The sequence below is a fragment of the Stenella coeruleoalba genome, assembly GCF_951394435.1.
Source record: "Stenella coeruleoalba genome assembly, chromosome: X".
NCBI lineage: Eukaryota > Metazoa > Chordata > Mammalia > Artiodactyla > Delphinidae > Stenella > Stenella coeruleoalba.
Genome location: NC_137152.1, coordinates 7,467,250 through 7,487,138, shown reverse-complemented (window position 1 = coordinate 7,487,138; position 19,889 = coordinate 7,467,250). Strand labels below are relative to the sequence as shown.

Here is a 19,889-nt window from a genome sequence, read left to right as displayed (position 1 = left end):
GGTTCTTTCAAAAACGTGTGAAAGATAAAAATGCTGATATTGAAAGTCCCAGGTATCAATTGGTCCTTTATCCACAAACTTCATTTTACCCCAAAGGCTGCCACGTAATCAGATATCACATCGACTTTTCTAAACAAACAGCAGTGCTAGTAAGTCGTTCTATAAGATAAATTCCTCTGAATGAGAGGCAGTTTCCTTCATGAAACCAACTATATTTTTAACCTAGTAACGCTTACCAGGTTGTAACATGGTAGTACTCTCCCCTTACAGTTGGCCAAACTCCTGGGCAATGTTAACGTGTGGCTTCTTGGTAAGTCCCTGGCAATTGTATGAACGTTTTAAGAAGCCCAGAAGCCTTTTGCACGGTTAGAGGCTGCCAAGTCTAATTTACATAGCCTGGTCTGTCCAATTATCAAGACAAGGCAACCACCTGAATTTAAAAACAGAGTCACTTTAAAAGACTTTTAAAAACAACTTTATTGTGGTATAATCTACAAACCATAAAATCTTCCCATTTTATGTGTAATTTCAATGATTTTTAGTAAATTTACTTGGTTGTGCAACACATAATCCAGTTTTAGAACATTTCCATCATCCCAATCACACCCTTGGTACCCATTAGCAGTCACTCCCCTTTCCTACCCCCGGCCCTAGGCAACCACTAATCCACTTTCTACCTCTATGGATTTGGCTTTTCTGGACATCGTGTATCAGTCGAATCATACAACGTGTTGTCTTTTGCTTCTTTCACTTAGCACAGTGTCTTTGAGGTTCATCCATCACCTCCCTTTTCCTGTGAAACCCATCCAGTACTTGGGGCTCATATCTAGTGACTGCACACCACAGTTTAATGCCGGGTTGGGTATGAGGCTGGGAAGAGTTAGAGAAAGCATGTGGAAGGTTCTCCACAAAACACTGTACAATGGCTGCTGTATGATGTACCTGGGCTAGTGATAGCAAACACATGAGCATGCATCCCTTATGTCAACGACACGCACAGTGTGCATGGCAGGCACCTCTGGGGGCGTCTGCCCTTCTCAGACGAAGCCTCTGTTATTCCAGGAAGCAGAGATGGGCTTCGAGAGGTCTGCAATCCTCCTGAAAGCATATGCAAGCTTCTGTGTGCTTGCGCGTGTTTCCAAAGTCAGAACCTCTACCTTGGGTCCAATTTCCTGGGGCCAGTGATCCCAGTGCTTTAGAGTCCCTGCACTCGACCCAGCCTCAGAGCACGTCTACCAAGTCTGTCAAATGCATGAAGGACACACGAATACTCACAAAAGAGAGATGAAGGAAAAACAAATATTAGAATTCAACCATATAAACATCAACAATTTAACAGTTCCAAAGACCACTGTAGTAGTAAAAAAGACATTAGTAGAAAAACTGGTGAAATCCAAATAACGTCTGGAGTTTGGTTAATAGTAACGTATCAAGGTGGCCTTCTTAGTTCTGACAAGTGTACTATGCTAATATAAAATAGTAATAGTGAGGAAAACTATCCTATCTTTGCAACCTTTCTGTAATTCTAAAACACTCCAAAATAGCAGTGTATTCCAGCAAATCAACAACCACTGGATTGCATTTATCCCATGCCTAGATCTCTTAAGGCAAATATGGAAAAAAAACAAAACACGACAGAGAAAATAACTGCACATTAGCAGCATAATAATTACAGTACTTATATAATCATACAGATCAGGGATAATCTAAATGGTCGAAAACAGAGGGATATTTAATAAACGACAGCACAGCTGCTCAGTGGCAGCTTATGCCTCCAAGAAGAACGCCAGTGGCGAGAACACAGGGCAACAGGGGATAGAGACACAGAAGTGAGGATGTCTTTGCCGGCTGCAAGTAACAGAAACCCCCATTCAACTGGCTTTAAAAGATAAGGAGACTTTGCTATTTTACATTTCACATATGAAAAGCTGCTGCAGGCAGGCAGCTCCAGAACCTTCTGTCTACCCACCCACCCTAACAAAGATGCAGCCTTTCCACTCCACCACCTTCGGTTTCTCAGCAGCTCCCTGCTGGTTTTCACGGCAGCAACTTGGCCGCCCAGCTCCAGGTTTAGGTGGAGACACGACATTAACTGGCGGGAGTTACTTCTATGTAGGTCTATGGGAACAAGGAGCCTTCTGCTCAACCATGCCTGTCTCAGACCTCCCCTCACAGCTCGCTGGACAGCTCTGGGTCACGTGCTCCTGCCTCCGCCAACCGCAGGCCTAGCTGCTCTATGACTGGCTTAGGGCCACCTGAGGTACTACTGACATTCGGGGCTGGATTATTCTTTGTTGTGGTAGGGGCCATCCTGTGCTTTGCAGAATATCTGGCAGCGTTCCTGGACTCTACCCACTAGATGCAAGTAGCACCCCATACCCACCTCCAGTTGTGACAATCAAAAATGTCTCCAGACATTGCCAAGTGCCCCCTGGGGCGGGGGGGGGGCAATTACCCCTAGTTGAGAACCACTGGCTTAGAGCCATCAAGACTTCACCAGGAGCTGCTGAGAGGGTCACATTCCCTGAGTCAAGACAAGGGTGGCCACTCCAACAAGACAGGGGCTCTGACAGTTGGCAAGAAGGCACTGCTCTTGAGAACGCTAGAATATATAAGAAAGTGAAATACAGAAATACAAGGTTATCATTATGAGTAAATAAAACCTGTTTCTACAGGCACAATTACATGAAACAAACGTTTATTGAGAACCTGCTATGTGCTAGGTACTGTACAGAAAAAGCAGAATAAAATGTAAATAAGTGAGTTAAAGGAAAGGAGGTAGTTAAAATTAAAAAAAAAACCTATGAATAACTAGATCTCTGCTTGATTCCTTCATTTTCCAATTTCCTTTTTAACATTTTAAAATAATTATAGATTCACAGAAAGTTGCAAAGAAATGTACAGGGAGGTTCCATGGACCCTTCACCCAGTTTCCCCCAAGGTCCTATCCTGCATAAATACAGTACAACCCCAAACCAGGTAACCAACACTGCAACAATCCACACAGCTTGTTCAGAGTTCACGTGCTTCCGTGTGTGTGTGTGTGTGTGTGTGTGTGTGTGTGTGTGTGTAGTTCCATGCCATTTTATCACGTGTGTAGCTTCTAGATACAGAAACGGTCCACCACTACAAGCCTCCCTCATGCCACTCTTTTACAGCCATACCCACCCCTGTCCCCCATCCGTAATCCTTGGCAACCACTGATCCATCCTCTACCTATAGTTTTCTTATTTCAGGAATGCTACATAAACGGAGTCCTACCAATTTCATTCTGTGCACTGTGTTGCCTGGAATGGTACAGTGGAATGGGGTTTGAGCACCTCTCGGTTTCCTCTGAAGGGGAGCAGGTTAATGAAGGGCTTTCCCTGTGACACCAGTCCCATGGGGTCTTTCTGTGTCTCCAAGTCTGTAGGGACAGGTAGAGAGCAGTTCTGAGCAGGTACATATGTGCACATGCACAACTCCTGTAACTGGCCTTTAAAAAACACACAAGTGGGCTTCCCTGGTGGCGCAGTGGTTGAGAGTCCGCCTGCCGATGCAGGGGACACGGGTTCGTGCCCCGGTCCGGGAAGATCCCACATGCCGCGGAGCGGCTGGGCCCGTGAACCATGGCCACTGAGCCTGTGCGTCCGGAGCCTGTGCTCCGCAACGGGAGAGGCCACAACAGTGAGAGGCCCGCGTACAGCAAAAAAAAAAACCAAAAAACAAAAAAAACCCACACAAGTTCATAAAGCACAGATGGGGGGAGGGGAGCCTCATTTACCTAGGAGCACAAAAGAATGAGAGTCCCATACCCGAATTCTTCAGGAACTAAAACGTTTTGTACCTTTGAACCTTAGCTTCTTAATTGTGTATTTTTTTCCAGTATTATTCAGATATAACTGACATATAACACTGTGTAAATTTAAGGTGCACAAACATGCTAATTTTGATACACTTATATATTGCAATAATCTGATTACCACAGTAGGGTTAGCTGACACCTCCGTGACATCATATAATTACCATTTCTTTTTTGTGGTGAGAACATTTAAGATCTACTCTCTTAGCAATTTTCAAGTATACAATACAGTGCTATTAGCTATAATCATAATGCTGTACATTAGATCCCCAGAATTAACTGTGTATTTTTAATGAAAATCGTTCTAAAAGTGCTTATTTTCCTGTCTTCTTATTATAAAGTACAGTTGACCCTTGAACAACACAGGGGTTAGGGGTGCCCACCCACCAGAAAGTCAAAAATCTGCATATAACTTATAGTCAGCCCTCTGTACCCACAGTTCTTCCGTATCCACAGTTCTGTGCTGTGGTATTTACCACTGAAATAAATCCAGCGGACCCATGCAGTTCAAACCCAAGTTGCCCAAGGGTCGACTGTAGTCTTTTTTTTTTTTAAGATTTATTCATTATTTATTTATTTATTTATTTTATTTTTGGCTGCGTCGGGTCTTCGTTCTGGCACGCAGGATCTGTGTTGAGGCGTGAGGGATCTTTCATTGCAGTGCACGGGCTTCTCTCTAGTTGTGGCACGTGGGTTTTCTCTCTCTAGCTGTGGCGCGCAGGCTCAGGGCACACGGGCTCTAGTTGAGGCGCGACGGCTCAGTATTTGTGGCGTGCAGGCTTAGTTGCCCCGCGGCATGTGGGATCGTAGTTCCCCGACCAGGGATCGAACCCACGTCCCCTGCATTATAAGGCGGATTCTTTACCACTGGACCACCAGGGAAATCCCTCAACTGTAGTCTTAATTGGCATGTTGTTTAAATAATCTAATCTAACTTTCCCTGCTTGTCTTATGACAGTTAGATGCAGCAGCCTTTCAGGGGGAGGAGAGAAGTCTCTATTTAGGTTTCCTTGACTAAAGGGTCCCCCGCTGGGTTTTATCTTTCTGAGCCCCTTCTCTCTAGTTGGTTAAACTTCCCGCTGGGGTCTTCTTATCCTGTGTCCCCCATCCCAGCCCCCATCTACCCCACCCCCAGTGACTAATAGTTACCTTGAATAGACCCTGTATTCTCCTAAGATCAGAGGTCAGCAAACGTTTTCTGTAAAGAGCCGGACAGTAAATATTTCCAGTTTTGCGGGCCACATGGCCTCTGTCCAGAGACTCAACTTTGTCCTTATAGCGCAAAAGCAGCCAAAGACAATAACTAATTGCACGATTGTGGCCGTGCTCCAATAAAACTTTATCTATGGACACTGAGACTTGAAATCCATATAACTTTCATGAAATACTACTCTTCTTTTGATTCTTTTTCAACCATTTAAAAATGAAAATTCCATTCTTATCTTGCAGGCTGTATAAAAACAGGTGGCCAGCGGGATTCAGCTTGTAGGCCGCTGTTTGCCAACCCCTGTCCTAAGATCTCCCAGGGGCAGTCATCACATGTGGGAAACAGTTTACACTCAACAAGCATCAGTTCGTCAACTGACAACAAGTATTGTTTTCTCGTACATGTAAGAAAATCCAGCCACAAGGAAATATGGGGACTTGCGCAGTGGCATGCCGCAGGTGCAGGTGCAGGAGCGGACCTGGACCCTCTGTATCTTCTGACTTCAGGGCTGACCATCTCCCCCCACCAGCCACCCCTGCTCCCCCGGCAGCAGGCTGGTAACCGCTGCGCTGTTGGCCTATTATTTCATGTAGGTTTTTTTTGTTTTCCCAGCTGCATTTTCATCCCCTTGAGGAAAAGGCCTAGGCGATAGTAATTATGTGTTACCCTCCATGGCACCTGGCACAGACTTAGCATCTAGATTAATAAAAATCCTACCATATATTCGCTTTTGGCTACCTGTTCCTAATTTTAGAAAGAAATGTGAAATATTTTATACTTCTCTCTTAAAGTGACAAACTAAAAGCTAAATTAAGTTGATCTCTTTTCTTTGATCCTCAATTGATTTTTCTTAAAGGGTGACAGCTGCTTCCGTGGGCAAAGTTCGCACGGCTGCCCTCCGTTAGGATCACACGATGGTGTGTCCTCTGCATTAAACCAAGAAGCAAAAGCACAAAACCAGATCCCTACAACACATGTGAACCTCAATAACACTAGGCTAGGTGAATGAAGCCTGACAGAAAAGGCCACCTGTATACAGTTACAGAGATATGAAACATGGAATACAGAATTCCACCTATATGAAATGCCTGCAACAGGCAAATCCATAGAGACAGAAAGTAGACTGGTGGTTCGGCAACTGCCAGGGCTGGGGGTGGAGAGGGGAGCAGGGAGAGGCTGCTTAATAGCCAGGGTTTCCTTCTGGGGTGATGGAAATGTGTTGGAGCTGGCCAGAGCGGTGGTTGCACAACACTGGTAATGTACCAAATGCCACTGAGTTGTTTACTTTAAAATGAGTTATTTTGTTATGTGACTTTTGCCCCAATAAAAACAACGTTTTTTAGAGAATGGTGGTAGATCTGTACATTCTGACGGTGGAAAGAGTGCCTAGACATATTGTTAAATGAAAATGGCAAGTCACAGAAAAAAAAATTGATAGCAAGATCCCATTCGTGTAAACTTCCAAAACAAGTATCCGGGCTTCTGCGCATATACTTAGGCAGAGGTGTAGAGAAGGGACGAGCAGGCCACACAGCAAGCTATTATAATGCTGGTTAGCCCGGGAAGGGGCAGGCAGGGATTTTCTTGTGTTCTGCATACTTCCACATTGTGTCATTCTAGCTTCAATGGGTTCCCGTATAACAGAAAAACACCCCACGTCCCTGTGGGTCTGAACATTTTAAAGGGCATCCACCGTCAGGACCACGCACATCTGTGCATCAGAGCACAGCGCCAACAGAGACTGGAAAGTGGGGTCTTCAGGAGAGAAGCACAGCTGCTTGCAAAGAAAAACTCAATCAGGCAGCTTTTTGGGCACCAGGATGTCGAACAATTAATTTTTATTAAGTTTCTCGCTCCTCTGGCTGCATCAATCAGTTGATTAATCACATGAAGTGCATTAAGCTTCATAAATGAGTACAACAGGCCTCAGAAGGGCCTACTGTCAGGACAGCATCACCCCCTCTTTACAATCTTTAAGTTTCTCTCAGAGAAAGGCCAGTGTGTGCGAGGGGCATTTCCAGACAGAAGAAGAAAGGAGGGGAGGGTGCGAACATGGGTGGCTGCAGTCAGACCATCCCTGAACTGCTCTCTGAATGCCAGGCCCCCTCCTGGAGACTGGAGCCCGGCGAGATGGCTGGGTGTGACCCTGGCCTTGTCCCTGACCTGCCAGGCAAGGTCTGCCAGTCGTGCTAGCAATGAGCCACAGGACGAGGGCACCTTCTCCTCCTTCAAAATCAGACAGATGACCGTCTTTGTCCAATTTGCAGAGAAAAATTAATAAAGGCACCAAGTCTCGCAATGTTAAGACTGCCGTCTCCACTTCTGTTAAACATCAGCACCTCCTATATCTCACTCCTCCACCAGCCCTGGCACAAAACTGTGACTCTTGGCTACACACTGTAATCTCCAGGGGAGCTTAAAACTCGGGGCTACCTGGCCCACGTGGGGAGGCGCCAGCATTCCTGAACTTCCCGGCCACTGTGCACAGCCCCAGTGGGGAAGCCCACTCCAAGTTCTGAAGGAGCCAAAACAAGCATCAGACAGACGAGGACAGACAACAGCTGATCACAGCAAGCCTGAAACCTCGTATTTTTCACGGAGTACACAAGGTCGTGTTTATATCTTGACACTTTAAACCTATGAATGGTCAGTTTTCTCTGAGTAAAACGGTTGGGAGTTGACATCATGGAATTAAAGACATAGCTATTTCCTAGATTCTGCAAGGACACCTGGACAGGGAGGGCGCTTCAGGGCGGCTTCCAAAACGCGGTGCAGCCCCACCAGGGAACAGTATTTGGCAACGAAAGGGAATGGAGCCCTGATCCACTCTGCGACTCGGACAAATCTCGAAAACATGATGCTGAGTGAGATAAGCCAGACGCAGAAGGCCACAGATTGCACGACTCCATGTACATGAAATGTCTAGAACAGACAAATCTATAGAGACAGAGAACAGATTCGTGGTTGCCAGGAGCTGAGGGAGATGGGAGTTATTGCTAAAGGGCACAGGGTTTCTTTTTGAGGCAATGAAAATGTTCTGGAATTAGATAGTGGTGATGGGTGCACAACCTTGTGAGTGCACGAAAAACCACTAAGTAGGGCACTTTAAAATGGCACATTTTATGGTATGTGAAGCATATCTCAATTTTTAAAAACCGCGGTAATTTTCAGGACAAACCCAGTTGACCCATACACTAGAGGGCTGTCCCGCACTGCAGACAGGCACCTTTGCACAGGACGGAGCTCACCTCCTGCAGTGGTTCTCTGGTGTCCTGCCCGAGATCCAGGTGGCCTGGAAATGTCACACTCACCGGGGCAGTGCCCGATCTCCTGACAGCACTGAGGCTGGCACACAGGAGCCCTCTGCCTGGCTCGATGTCCCACCCACTGAACTGTGGGGCTTGTCCCCCAGGGGTTGGCCCAGCCAGCTCCCTTCTTCTTTCCCTCTCCCTCCCTGAACCCCTTGAGCTTTAAGGAAATAAAAAGAGGGCCCTCCAGATGGAAAATGTTGAGGATTCCACAGCTCCACAAGCAACCTTTCAGGATGCCCTTGCCCTGTCTTTCTAGAGCTTCTGAGCAAAGGCAGAGGCCATCCTCTCACCGGTGGCTCCTTTGTCCACAGAGGGATGGGGATGTCTCTTGGGGGCATCCCAGGCAACCTAATCCCCGCCTGTCTCTCTCTCTCTCTCTCTCTCTCTCTCTCTCTCTCTCTCTCTCACACACACACACACACACACACACACACACACACGCACGCACGCGCAGAAGGCCAGGCCAGCTCTCTCTGGGTTACTGCAGAACACTGAAGTGTTAACAGATTCATTTTCTCTTTTCGGCTGTGTTGGGTCTTTGTTGCTGTGCGCGGGCTTTCTCTAGTTGCGGCAAGCAGGGGTTACTCTTTGCTGTGGTGCACGGGCTTCTCATTGTGGTGGCTTGTCTTGTTGCGGAGTATGGGCTCTAGGCATGCGGGCTTCAGTAGTTGTACCACGTGGGCTCAGTAGTTGTGGCTCGCAAGCCCTAGAGTACAGGCTCAGTAGTTGTGGCACACGGGCTTAGCTGCTCCACAGCATGTGGGATCTTCCCGGACCAAGCTCAAACCCGTGTCCCCTGCATTGGCAGGCGGATTCTTAACCGCTGCGCCACCAAGGAAGTCCCGAGATTCATTTTCTTCTGTTCCACTGCATATACACTTGTATACACTTGACATTCAGTATCTACCCATTGATTGAGAATATTCTACAAATTGAAGAATACATTCATACTACTTTTCCAAAGTTTCATGTACTCGTATCACCATTTGCATGGTTAGTAAATTCAGGGTTTTTCACACAAATATGTTTAACATTCGTTCTTCATGGAAAAAACACACAGCAGGTCTCTGTGGTCTTACCCCCTGTTATGGAACATCTTAGTAACCACCAATCTGCTCGAAACAAATTCAGCTCCTAAATGTGAATCATTGCAACCAGGTAGATAGAAGGAGTTCAGCGAGTCTCCATCAGACCATCTGGCCCCCAGAGGACACTTGGCAATGTCGGAAGACACTTTTGGTTGTCATGACTTGGAGGGGTGTGCTACTGGCAGGCACTAGGTAGAGACCAGGGATGCTGCGAAATATGCTACACTACACAGGACAGCGTGACAAAGAATTACCCCCCCCCACATATTAATAGTACCAGGGCAGAGAAACCCTGCTCTAAAGTAACACCTGCCCAGTTTGGATACCTCTTAGGACACTGCCTGTCAGCAATACAGTAAGTTGAATGACTCCACATGTTTCTCTATGTAACCGACTCACTGAACATACACCATCAACAACAACGGTGGCAAAAACAGTGAAGGCTTATGAGTGGGGTTAATAGGAGGCCTCAGCTTGGCCCCTGGTGAGTCCCAGCTACTCCTAAGGTGTTGGAAGCATTCCTTTGACACCCTCCCCCCACCCCGCTCCTGATTTCACCTGCCTTAATTCAAGCATCAGCTAAGTCCTGTGCACTACTTGTCGCCTTCACAATTTCTCTGATATAATCCCTGACTTTTGTAGTCCTAGTGCCCCAGATATCTCTAACTTAGGCCCGTCAGTATCTGTTGAAACCTCCGACAATTTCCAAGTGGCCTCTTCTCTCAGAATTCCACCCTGTCCATCACTCATATTTGGCTAGCTCAACAAATAAGACGTGGTGCCTAACGTGAGTGAAACTCTAAGCTCAGTCTACAAGGTGCAGGCCTCCCAGGAGTGCATAAGGAGGCAACAAGAGAACGAATATAAAACACCCGGTGCAGTCCCCCTGAGCGCCCAACAAATACCAGCTAGCGTGGCTGTTATCAACGGACACCAAGCTGACCACATGCTTCCACTGTCTCTGGGAGAACACCACATGGGGCGAATCGGTTTCCTACTGCTGCTGTAACAAACTGCCACAAACCAGGTGGCCTAAAACAACACACATTTATTACCTCACAGTTCCGGAGGTCAGAAGTCAAAAATCAGTTTCATTCTGCCAAAATCAAGGTGTCAGCAGGGCCGTGTTCCATCTGCAAGCTCTGGAAAAATACACCTCCTTGGCTCTCGCAGCTTCCAGAAACTGCCTGCATTCCTCAGCTCGTGGCCACATGACTCCAACATCTGACTCTGCTGGCACATCTTCTTCTCTGACTCTGACCCTCCTGCTGCCCTCTTGTAAGGATTCTTCTGATGACACTGAGCCTACCCAGATAATCCAGGATGATCACCTCATTTCAAGACTCTTAACTTAATCCCACCTACAAATGCCATTTGTGTTGGAAGGTAACTTATTAACAGGTTTAGGAGACTAGGACATGGCCATCTTTGGAGGGCCATTATTCTATCGGGGCGGCGGGGGTGGGGGGGGGGTGTCTGTTAAATATCAAACAACAGTGAATATAAGATAAAAGTAACCAGTGGGTATAACACAGTACAAGGGGCACACAGTTACCTAGCCAAGGGAAGGAAGGTCAGGTTAGGTAGTGGATTTGGGCTCAACTCCGGAGTCAGACAGACGCCTCCTCGTTGGCTCTGGGAAGCGAGGTTACTAAGTCAACCCCCTTGGCCTCAGCTCCATCACCTGTCCACCTCCAACTCATGCAGCCCCCGTGGGCTTTCAGGGAGAGCATCCACCAAGTGACTAGAGTGCCTGGCACACGATAAGCACTCCTCGTGGTCCTAAGACCCAAGGGATCCCAGCGGGGAGAACAGGAGGCAGGAACAGCACGGTGAGGCCTCAGGGAAGAGGACACGGGCACGTGTGAGTGCCATGGAGGCAGGGACCTGTCTGCTGGTGGTTACCACTGGAGTCCTGAACCCGGAAGCGTGCCTGAGATGGAGAGGCTGTGCAACAGTTACTGAACGAATGAATGGGTGATCGAATGAACAAATGAACAGAGGCGGTATGCTTAAACTGAGTAGGGACTGGGCAGTGGGGTGGCGTATGTGACAGAGCACTGCATCAGGGTCAGAAGACTCAGCTCAGGTCCCTGTCCTTCCCACAGCCGGTGGGGCGCACGCCTTGGCTACAGCCCTCAGATACAAGATGAGGGGTTTGAAGGAAGCGGCCCTAGCTCTTCCAAGAACAAAGCTGGAGGATTCAAGCCACGCGTGGTCTTGCCCGAGCCTGACCTGCCGTACACGAAGACTCGGTGTCAGTCAAACTGAACGGTTCGCTCTCTTATTCCAAACGCACCCAGCACTTCCTCTTCCGCAGCACTTCCCTCACATTCCCCCTTCTCAGCCCCAGCACTGAGAAAGCACGAGAAACACTCAACCTAGGAGATGATGGACAAGGATAAAGAACCCCCAGGCTCCAGTGAGCCCTGCTCCTTTCTCTGAAGCCATCACCACCTGATAATGGTGCCTGGCGACCATCACTGTCTCCATTTTATGTGTCTCCCATCTCCCAGACAAACTTGGTCTCCATCCACCATCCCAGCACACAGGAGGCCAAGAATCTATAACTATTACTTCATTTTACTGGATTTGAATGGGAATAACTGAACTCAGGAAATTTTAGCTCTGCTTGTATGCCATCAGATTAATTTTACTGAATTCACTGTAAAGGCAGCCAATTAGCAAAAGGACCCAGGCTAGAAGCAGCTCACCGGGCTCACCCAGTGACCTTTAACATGTCACTTGACCCAACAGTTTATGCACTAGAACCTACCAGAGGTGAAACACAGTTTCCACTTCCAAAATCAGAGAGAAAGGGAAGAAAAGGAAACTTAGAGATTTCCAAACATCCGGGAGCTATTTTTGGAAATGAATGACTTTTCCATTCACTCCTCTTAAAAAAAAAAAAAAGAAAAGAAAAGAAAGATATTAGATGGAGAACAAACCAAGAAGTGGTTGTTGATCATCTAAATGGAAGAAGATTCTTACAGAAGCCCACTCCTTATAGCCTGAAAAGCAAGACACTCCCCCATGTATACAGAGACTACCTATAATCTCAAAGAATGAAAAATGGAAAAATCATTATTTGCTTATCAGAAAGTCTATATAATCCCAAAATAGACTCTGCAGGGTAAATATAGTAAACCTCCTATTAATTAACACTGAACAAAGGTTCCAAGAAGGTAGCAATGATGCCATCTGGCCCCGTTATGTGGGGCTCCAACCTGGCAAATTCCGGAACCGTGGATTGTTTTCTCCTTAAAGCAACAGCCTGTTCAAAAGACTTTTAATATATCACAGAATTTCTCCATGTGGCACAGGTCAAACCCCGTCTCGTGAACAAATGGATCCCTAAAAGCTTTTGTCATGATATAATCTGGGCCTTCCACCATCATCCTGATCATTTAATACTCTGCTTTGATCTCAAATGTGACATGGTCCACCACTCAAACTGCTCGAGGTTGGCATTTCCAGTAACGTACAACCCCAACTGAGCTATCGGAAACAGAACACTAAGTTTCAACAGATCAGTCCACCTATAGGTTAATATCAATACAACCCTGCAAGAAGCAGACATATACATGTCAAAGGCACTGAATTTTTCCAAAAGAGGCAAAAAAGTTCTTCCCATATTATCCACCTAAATGGTAAATACCTTTTTATAAAGTGGCCATTGAACTCTGAGTTGATGTATGTGGAACACATAAGTGTCACTAATGTAAACCACATACAACTCACACACAGAAACTACCAGTCACAAAAATGGTGAATTAACTTTATTTTTAATCTTATTTATTTATTTGGCCACGCCATGCAGCACGTGGGATTCTTAGTTCCCTGACGAGGGATCAAACCCGGCCCCCTACATTGGGAGCGAGGAGTCTTAATCACTGGACCGCCAGGGAAGTTCCAACTTTATATTTTTTAACGAAGTTTTTGGGTATGATTCCCAGAAAACTAACCACTAAAATTATATGCACAGTACTGATCTGCAGACATAGTGAATTTAAACCTAAGGTGGGTTCATACTCCAACTAAAGAAATTCTGTTTTGAAAATATTGAGATTTTTTTTTACACATCTGTAGCCACATCTGTAAAGATGTCTCCTCACGTTTGCAACCTCTTTGTTGTAACTTGAAAAAGAAAGTACAGCTACAATAATTCACCAACACACCCTGAGCTGGCAAGACCCAATGTTGTTAAATACAACATTGAATGGAATTACTATAAAACTCTAGAAGAGTTTGTTTACAAACCTTGGCCCTCGGTGACCTTGCTTACGGCAGCATATTTTATGCTATTAGGTTTAATAAATTATATAGGAAATGATGTTTTCAGTCGGCAACAATTTTCGCCTAACCGACTACATTCATCTATTCCTCCATAATTTCATTTTCCTTAAAAACCTATTTCTTTGCCTCTCCTGACAGTTCTCCATTTGGAAGCTGTTTGGGGAAAGTCCTCTTTTTTTTTTTTTTTTTTTGGCGGTACGCCGGTCTCTCACTGTTGTGGCCTCTCCCGTTGTGGAGAACAGGCTCCGGACGCGCAGGCTCAGCGGCCATGGCTCACGGGCCTAGCGGCCCGGCGGCATGTGGGATCCTCCCGGACCGGGGCATGAACCCATGTCCCCTGCATCGGCAGGCGGACTCCCAACCACTGCGCCACCAGGGAAGCCCAAAAGTCCTCATTTTTTGAATACAGTTTTCCAGTCGTGTGAATCAAATGCAACTCAAAAAGGGTTTAACTGTCAGATGCACATGGAGAAAATGCTGTGCTCTGACACACGGATTTTTCCATATCATAAAAATCATAAAAATCAATTACAACTTTAAAGGATAACCGGTCACCTATAAAAATCAGCAGGGTTCTGTTGTGAAAGAAGAAGAATGACTATTACAGCATTTACACCCCTCTGTAGACTCCACTTAAATGTCTGTGGCTCGCTGAGCATTCCATACATATTTCGGGCAAGGTATTATGGGAGCTGAAGTGCAAGCTGTCCCCTGCTGAATTTTCACTCACTATAAAAACAGTGTCTCATAAACGTGTACACGTTTTTACTTTACACAAAAATGTAAAATGTCCACTTTTGTTCACTCCACCGACAATTTTAGCATTAGAAACAGGGCTTTTTAAAAACCTGTAACATAAGTGATGTATAAAATGTCATTCAATAACACAGATTTCTGGAAAGAGGAACATAGGAAATGTGTATGAAATACATGGAAAGGAAGATTCTACAAGCTGTCTTCTGTGGGGTCTGCTCACCTATGGCCTGGGTTGTACCATTAAAATGGAAACTCTTACATTTACACTTTTCATCATGAATCCACACTCCAATGTAACTACAACTGTTTTATATTACCCTCAAAAAATGAGTCTTTGCCTTTTCTAAGCAAAACAGTATTTTTTAATTGGTTCATTTTCCAGTTGTTTGGATTTTTAACAGACATACAGCATAAAAGGGCACCACATTCCAAGCAGTTCTACCAACTCCAGAACCATCCAAGGCTTGATCAGACAGCTGTGGCTCTAGCCTTTGGTTAAAATTATAATATGATCTCACCTGATTTTCAAAATAACTATGCATCTTTTTAAGCCAATAAACTGTGCTATAATCTCTCTAAGTTTCTGAGTCCAGAAGCTTGCCATGTTCAAAGAGAATGTTAGGGAACCATGATCCTTTTGCCTTTCTTTGTTTCTCCCTATCTGAACCCAGAGAAATCTTCAAACAATAATTTAGCAGCTTCCCTCCCCAAAGGTTTATTTTCAAACGCCAGTGCCATGCAGCGCTGCCTTTCCAGTGCAGGTAGGAGGAAGCAGGAGCCTCTCACCACGCTGGGCCTTTTCAAGTCTCAAAATCACTGGGAAGCTTGCAGTATTTCCTTTCTGGCACTCAGGCCCAGTGTGGAAAGAAGTTGCTCCAGATAGGACAAGATACCAGATCATCACTGTAATCCCTTGGTTTCAACAGAATTCCAACTCCACAAAAAAATGCCTCTCCCCAAAAGCAGCTGAACCACTGAAACCAACAGACAATCGAACAAAAAGTTAACGAAGAAGTCATTACATGAACTTAATTAATCGTAATCTGGTGGTGCTTTTAGAAGCATCTGTTTTTCACTCCGTAGGATTTATTTACGTGAATAATAAGACAATTTAATGCTCTACTCGGATCTTGCACAAAAAGGAAACCTAAAATTCAACTCTTGTTTTCCCTTTATTCCAAAAGCATATGGGTCTAATCATAGCCCATTCTGACCGCAGTACACAGGCTTTTTCAATCAGAATTTTAACTCAATTTTTAAGGCGCTAAAGAGTAACCGTCACAAGTTTGATGGTTACTCCAAAGAATCGGGAATCCCTGAAGTGTCCCATCTGGCACAGTCTTCGAATGGAAACTAGGTTCAGCCCGCCAGACAAGGAACCCACACCACGAGGCTGGGGCGCACGTTTGTGCTCCAAGATGACAGCTCATCTGGCCACCGCGAGGTCGGGGGCGCCTGTAGGGCCATAGCCGGGTGGCGGTGGGCCGCGGAGGCCCGACAGGGATGGGCGAGACCGCGGAGGAAAAAGGAAGAGAGGGCCATCCGTCAGCCCCTGGAGAGGAAATTCCAGGCGCCCAGCTCCCAGGCGTCGGTCAGCGGGTGCCGTGAGGGAACCAAGTCAGGGTGTCCGCCCCGCGGTGGAGGCCGGGGATTCCGCACTCCTGGGGCTCGAGGCCGGGAGAGGGGGAGCCTCGATCCTCGGCCAGGGGTCCGGGGATGGGGGCGCCCGGATCCTCGCCGGGCGCGGAGGACTCAAGATCTTCGTCCACACCCGGAGGCCTCCCGGGTCCTCGATCCTCTCCCTGGGCCCAAGGTATGGGGCGCCCTAATCCTGGCCGGGGCCCGCGCCCCCCTTACCGGTCGCGGGGGTCGATCCACGACGTCTGGCGCGTGTTGTGGTCGATGTAGAAGACGCGGCCGTCGTAGTCGCGCGCCTCCTCCCAGCCGGCGGGGAGCGGCAGCTCGGCGCTCTCCCGGGCCCGTGGGGGTGCCGGCGCGGAGGGCGCGGGGGGCGCGGGGGCCGCGGCGGGGGGCGCGGGCGGCGGCGGCTCCCGCGGGGGCTGCGCGGGCTGAGGCGGCTCCCGCGGGGCCTCGCGCGGCTGTCCCCGCCGCCGCCGCCGGCCGCCGCTCAGCCACGGCATGACGGCGCGGGCCCCGCCGCCGCCCGGCCGCCCCACGCGCGCCGCCTCCTCCGCCAGCACTAAGGCCCGGCGTCCGGGGCGCGGGGGCAGCCGCGGGGAGCCGCCCGCCGCGCCCGGTGCATCCTCCGCCCGGTGCCCGCGCACCGGCGCCCGCCTGCCGCCCGCCTGCCGCCTGGCCCTGCGCGCCGCCGCCCGCGCCGCCTGGGTCACTCGAGTCGCCGCCGCTCGTGGAGTCACAGATCCAGAGCTGCCGCAGCCGCTACCGGCGGCCCCTCAGTTCCCGCGGCGCGCCCGGCCATCTTCGTTCCTCGGCGCGGCCCGGTAGGGGCGGGGCTACGCAGGCCCCGCCCCGCGTGTGGCCCGCCCCTCCCCATCCCCTTCTCCCTCGGCGGCTCCTCCCCCGCTTGCTGCAAGCCCTTCAATCTCCCTTGGCTGCTCCGCCTCCAGTCTCTCCTGGGGGCTCCTCGTCTCTTGGCTCCTGTGCCCCCCAGCCCCCACCTCCGCCCGCTGCTCTACTCCTCCTCCCCAGCCGGCTGCTCCCACCCCCCCAACCCCGCTCAGTGTTCTTGCGTCTTCCCCTCCTGCTCCGCGCGCTCCTCCCTCTTCTCTCCCGCTCCACCACCTCCTTGGGCCTCGCCGGGAAACCGCACGGGAGCCAGGATGGGCGCCGCCGCGTCCGTCCGCCCCCGGGCCACCGCGGAGAGGAAGGAGGGCCGGGAGGACGGCGCCCCACCCGGGCTGCAGGCGCGGCCTGCCGGGGGCTGACTCTTGGGGCCCAAACAATTCCCGGGGGAGAGGGCGGTCACCTCACTGCACCCATTCTCAGGCCTTGGATGTCTGGGGTCCTCCTCTCTGCCCAGTTGGTGGGGGAGGGGAACTGCGCCCTGGGTCTCCCGAATACCCGGGATGGTCCAGCGAGGGTGGGTAAGTCCCCGGAAGGGAGGCCGAGGGGGCTCCGTAGCTGGAGGAGGAACCCGAGGCCGGTCCTCTTGGGTGGGACCTGGAGGACACACCTGGAAGTGAGGAGCTGGGCAGGTGGGCACTTCTCATCCCTGCCAGGAGAGCCCCAGCAGGGCTGATCCGAAGTCCCCACTCTGGGCCACGCCCCCTGCCCTGCCCTGAGCTCTTGCATCTTCCAGTCTGGAGGATCCAGTAGTGTGAGTGGAGACCCAAATAGGCCACTGCTCGGGCGGAAGCCAGGTCAGCTCCTAAAACATGAAACCTCTATGGTAATTGGTAATTATGAATTATGTTCCACTCACATCTCATAGCTGGAGAAACTGAAGTCCAAAGATGGGGCTCTCTCTTCCTCCAAATCTGCCAGCTACTACTTCGTGCTCCAGATCCCTGGCCACAAGACTTAATGCCGGGAAGTGCAGGAACGTATCAGGGAGGTTTTAAAACACTGTTACCGTGATACAAAAAGATATGATAAAAACCCTAACAGCAATCCATATCTAGCTACATAGGGGAAGAGACTAGAGGAAAACCTCCCCAAATGCTCACAGCAGTTTGCATTCCTTCAGTGGGATGATTTTTTTTTTAATTATCGTATTTACTGTCTAAATTGTTTGTAAAAGGGTTATATTTCTTTTATAAGGGGAAAAGTTGTTTTAAAAAAGAATGTGAAGGCATGGAGACTGTAATTGGGACATATCCGAGGGAGGCCTTTCCTCCTCTTCTCCCACCACAACACAGAAACTTCCTTGCTCCCCAAGAATCTGCCCCCACCCGAACATCATATGCCGGAAATTCCACCACTGGAGTCCTTTTAGTCACACATGCACAGTTATTAAATGTCCAAGGGAAAGGGATGGAGCGTATCAAAAAAGCAAATACTTTGTGATCTTGCATGTTCCAGAGAATGCCCAAGTGCTGAGTGTCCCTACCCTGACATCTTCCCTTCTGATCGGCATGCTTTATTACCAAGGAGGCTGCCACTGCCTTGTCCCTCCCTCCCTGCCCATGCTGCAGTCACTTTACCACCCAACATGGCTGGACTGAAGCTGCAATCCCGCCCTCCCTGCCAGGCATCGTGTCATTTCAGAATTTCACAAATTTGGGCGCTATCACTAAAAATTATCCTGAATGGGGCTGGAGTGCATTGAGTGACGCCAACCTCAACAGAGAGAGAGAACAGCCACACACATCAAAGGACTCACAGAAGGAAAGGCAAGATGAAAAAGTATCAGATAAAGAATAAGGGGTAGGGGAAGCTACACCCCAGGAGGAGCTAAGAGGCAAGTGCTGATGGGCCTTTCCCTGAGGATGAGATCTTCTTCTGGACTCCTCATGGCTGCAGACCTACCATATGCAGGCACTGTGCTGGGCGTTGGGATGCTGCAGAGAACAGGAAAGAGTCTGTGCACCCCCAGCCCGCAAGTCGGGGACTAAACCAAGAATAGGCATTTAGGACTGTGGCCTGTCTACAGACCAAGCCAGGGTGCCAGTTCAGACTGGGAACTCAGGGGAGGCCTTGTGAGACCGAAAGGAAGATGGCTTGGATGAGGAAGCTGAGGCTCCGGTCCTGAGATTCTCGAGTCCTGAGCCCTTGCCCCTTGGCACGTGTAGCCGCAGTCCCCAAATACTTGCTGATTTACTAGCAGATACGGCACCTCACCCAGATCTCCCTGGCTGGGGCGCACACCCTTCTCAGAGGATTACCCTTGGCTGACAGATGTCTGAGAGGTGATACTCCCCACCCCACCCCCGCCCCAGGACTGCTCCTGCAGTATGACAGACCAGGCCCCTGGCCTTGGTGGGACAAAGTGTAGTGCACCTCACCCTCCAGGGCCCCCACCTGGGCTACCATGGCTTTGCTAGCTCCTCTCCTCTCTAGCCTGCCTCCCCTACCCCCATCCATCACTTGCATGAGAACTACCCCTCCCTGAGCACTGCTTCTAGGGAGCCTGACCCCAGAGAGTCTGGTGTGCTTATTCTTCCAAGCACTTAGCGAATATAAACCGTTTGACCATCGTGACAACATCTACACATAGTCCTAACTTCATTTGCACATTAACAGAGGAGAATTGGGAAGAAATGTCACACGGCATGCCAGTGGAGACAGATGGAAGACCCTCACTGAAAAGGCTTTATCCACAGGCCCACCCACGGCCCCTGGACCTCTCTGAGTCAGAGAAGTGAAGCAGGCCAGCCGCATTTGTCTTCCTAAAATGAGCCAACAAAAGGAAGACACCAGAACTTGGGATGACCGAGGCCTCCATCTTCCCTTGTAATGTTTGCCCCAGG

General features: G+C 49.0%; 1 protein-coding gene across 1 annotated transcript in view; it reads right to left on the bottom strand.

The window, feature by feature from the left end:
- WWC3 (WWC family member 3) overlaps positions 1 to 16,994 on the bottom strand; it is a 123,246-nt gene extending 106,252 nt beyond the window's left edge. Inside the window, exon 1 of the mRNA XM_079911473.1 lies at positions 16,357 to 16,994. Coding sequence (XP_079767599.1) covers positions 16,357 to 16,640 — 284 coding nt within the window. The 5' untranslated portion in view covers positions 16,641 to 16,994. The remainder of the gene's footprint in view (positions 1 to 16,356) is intronic.
- Positions 16,995 to 19,889: the final 2,895 nt, after the last annotated feature.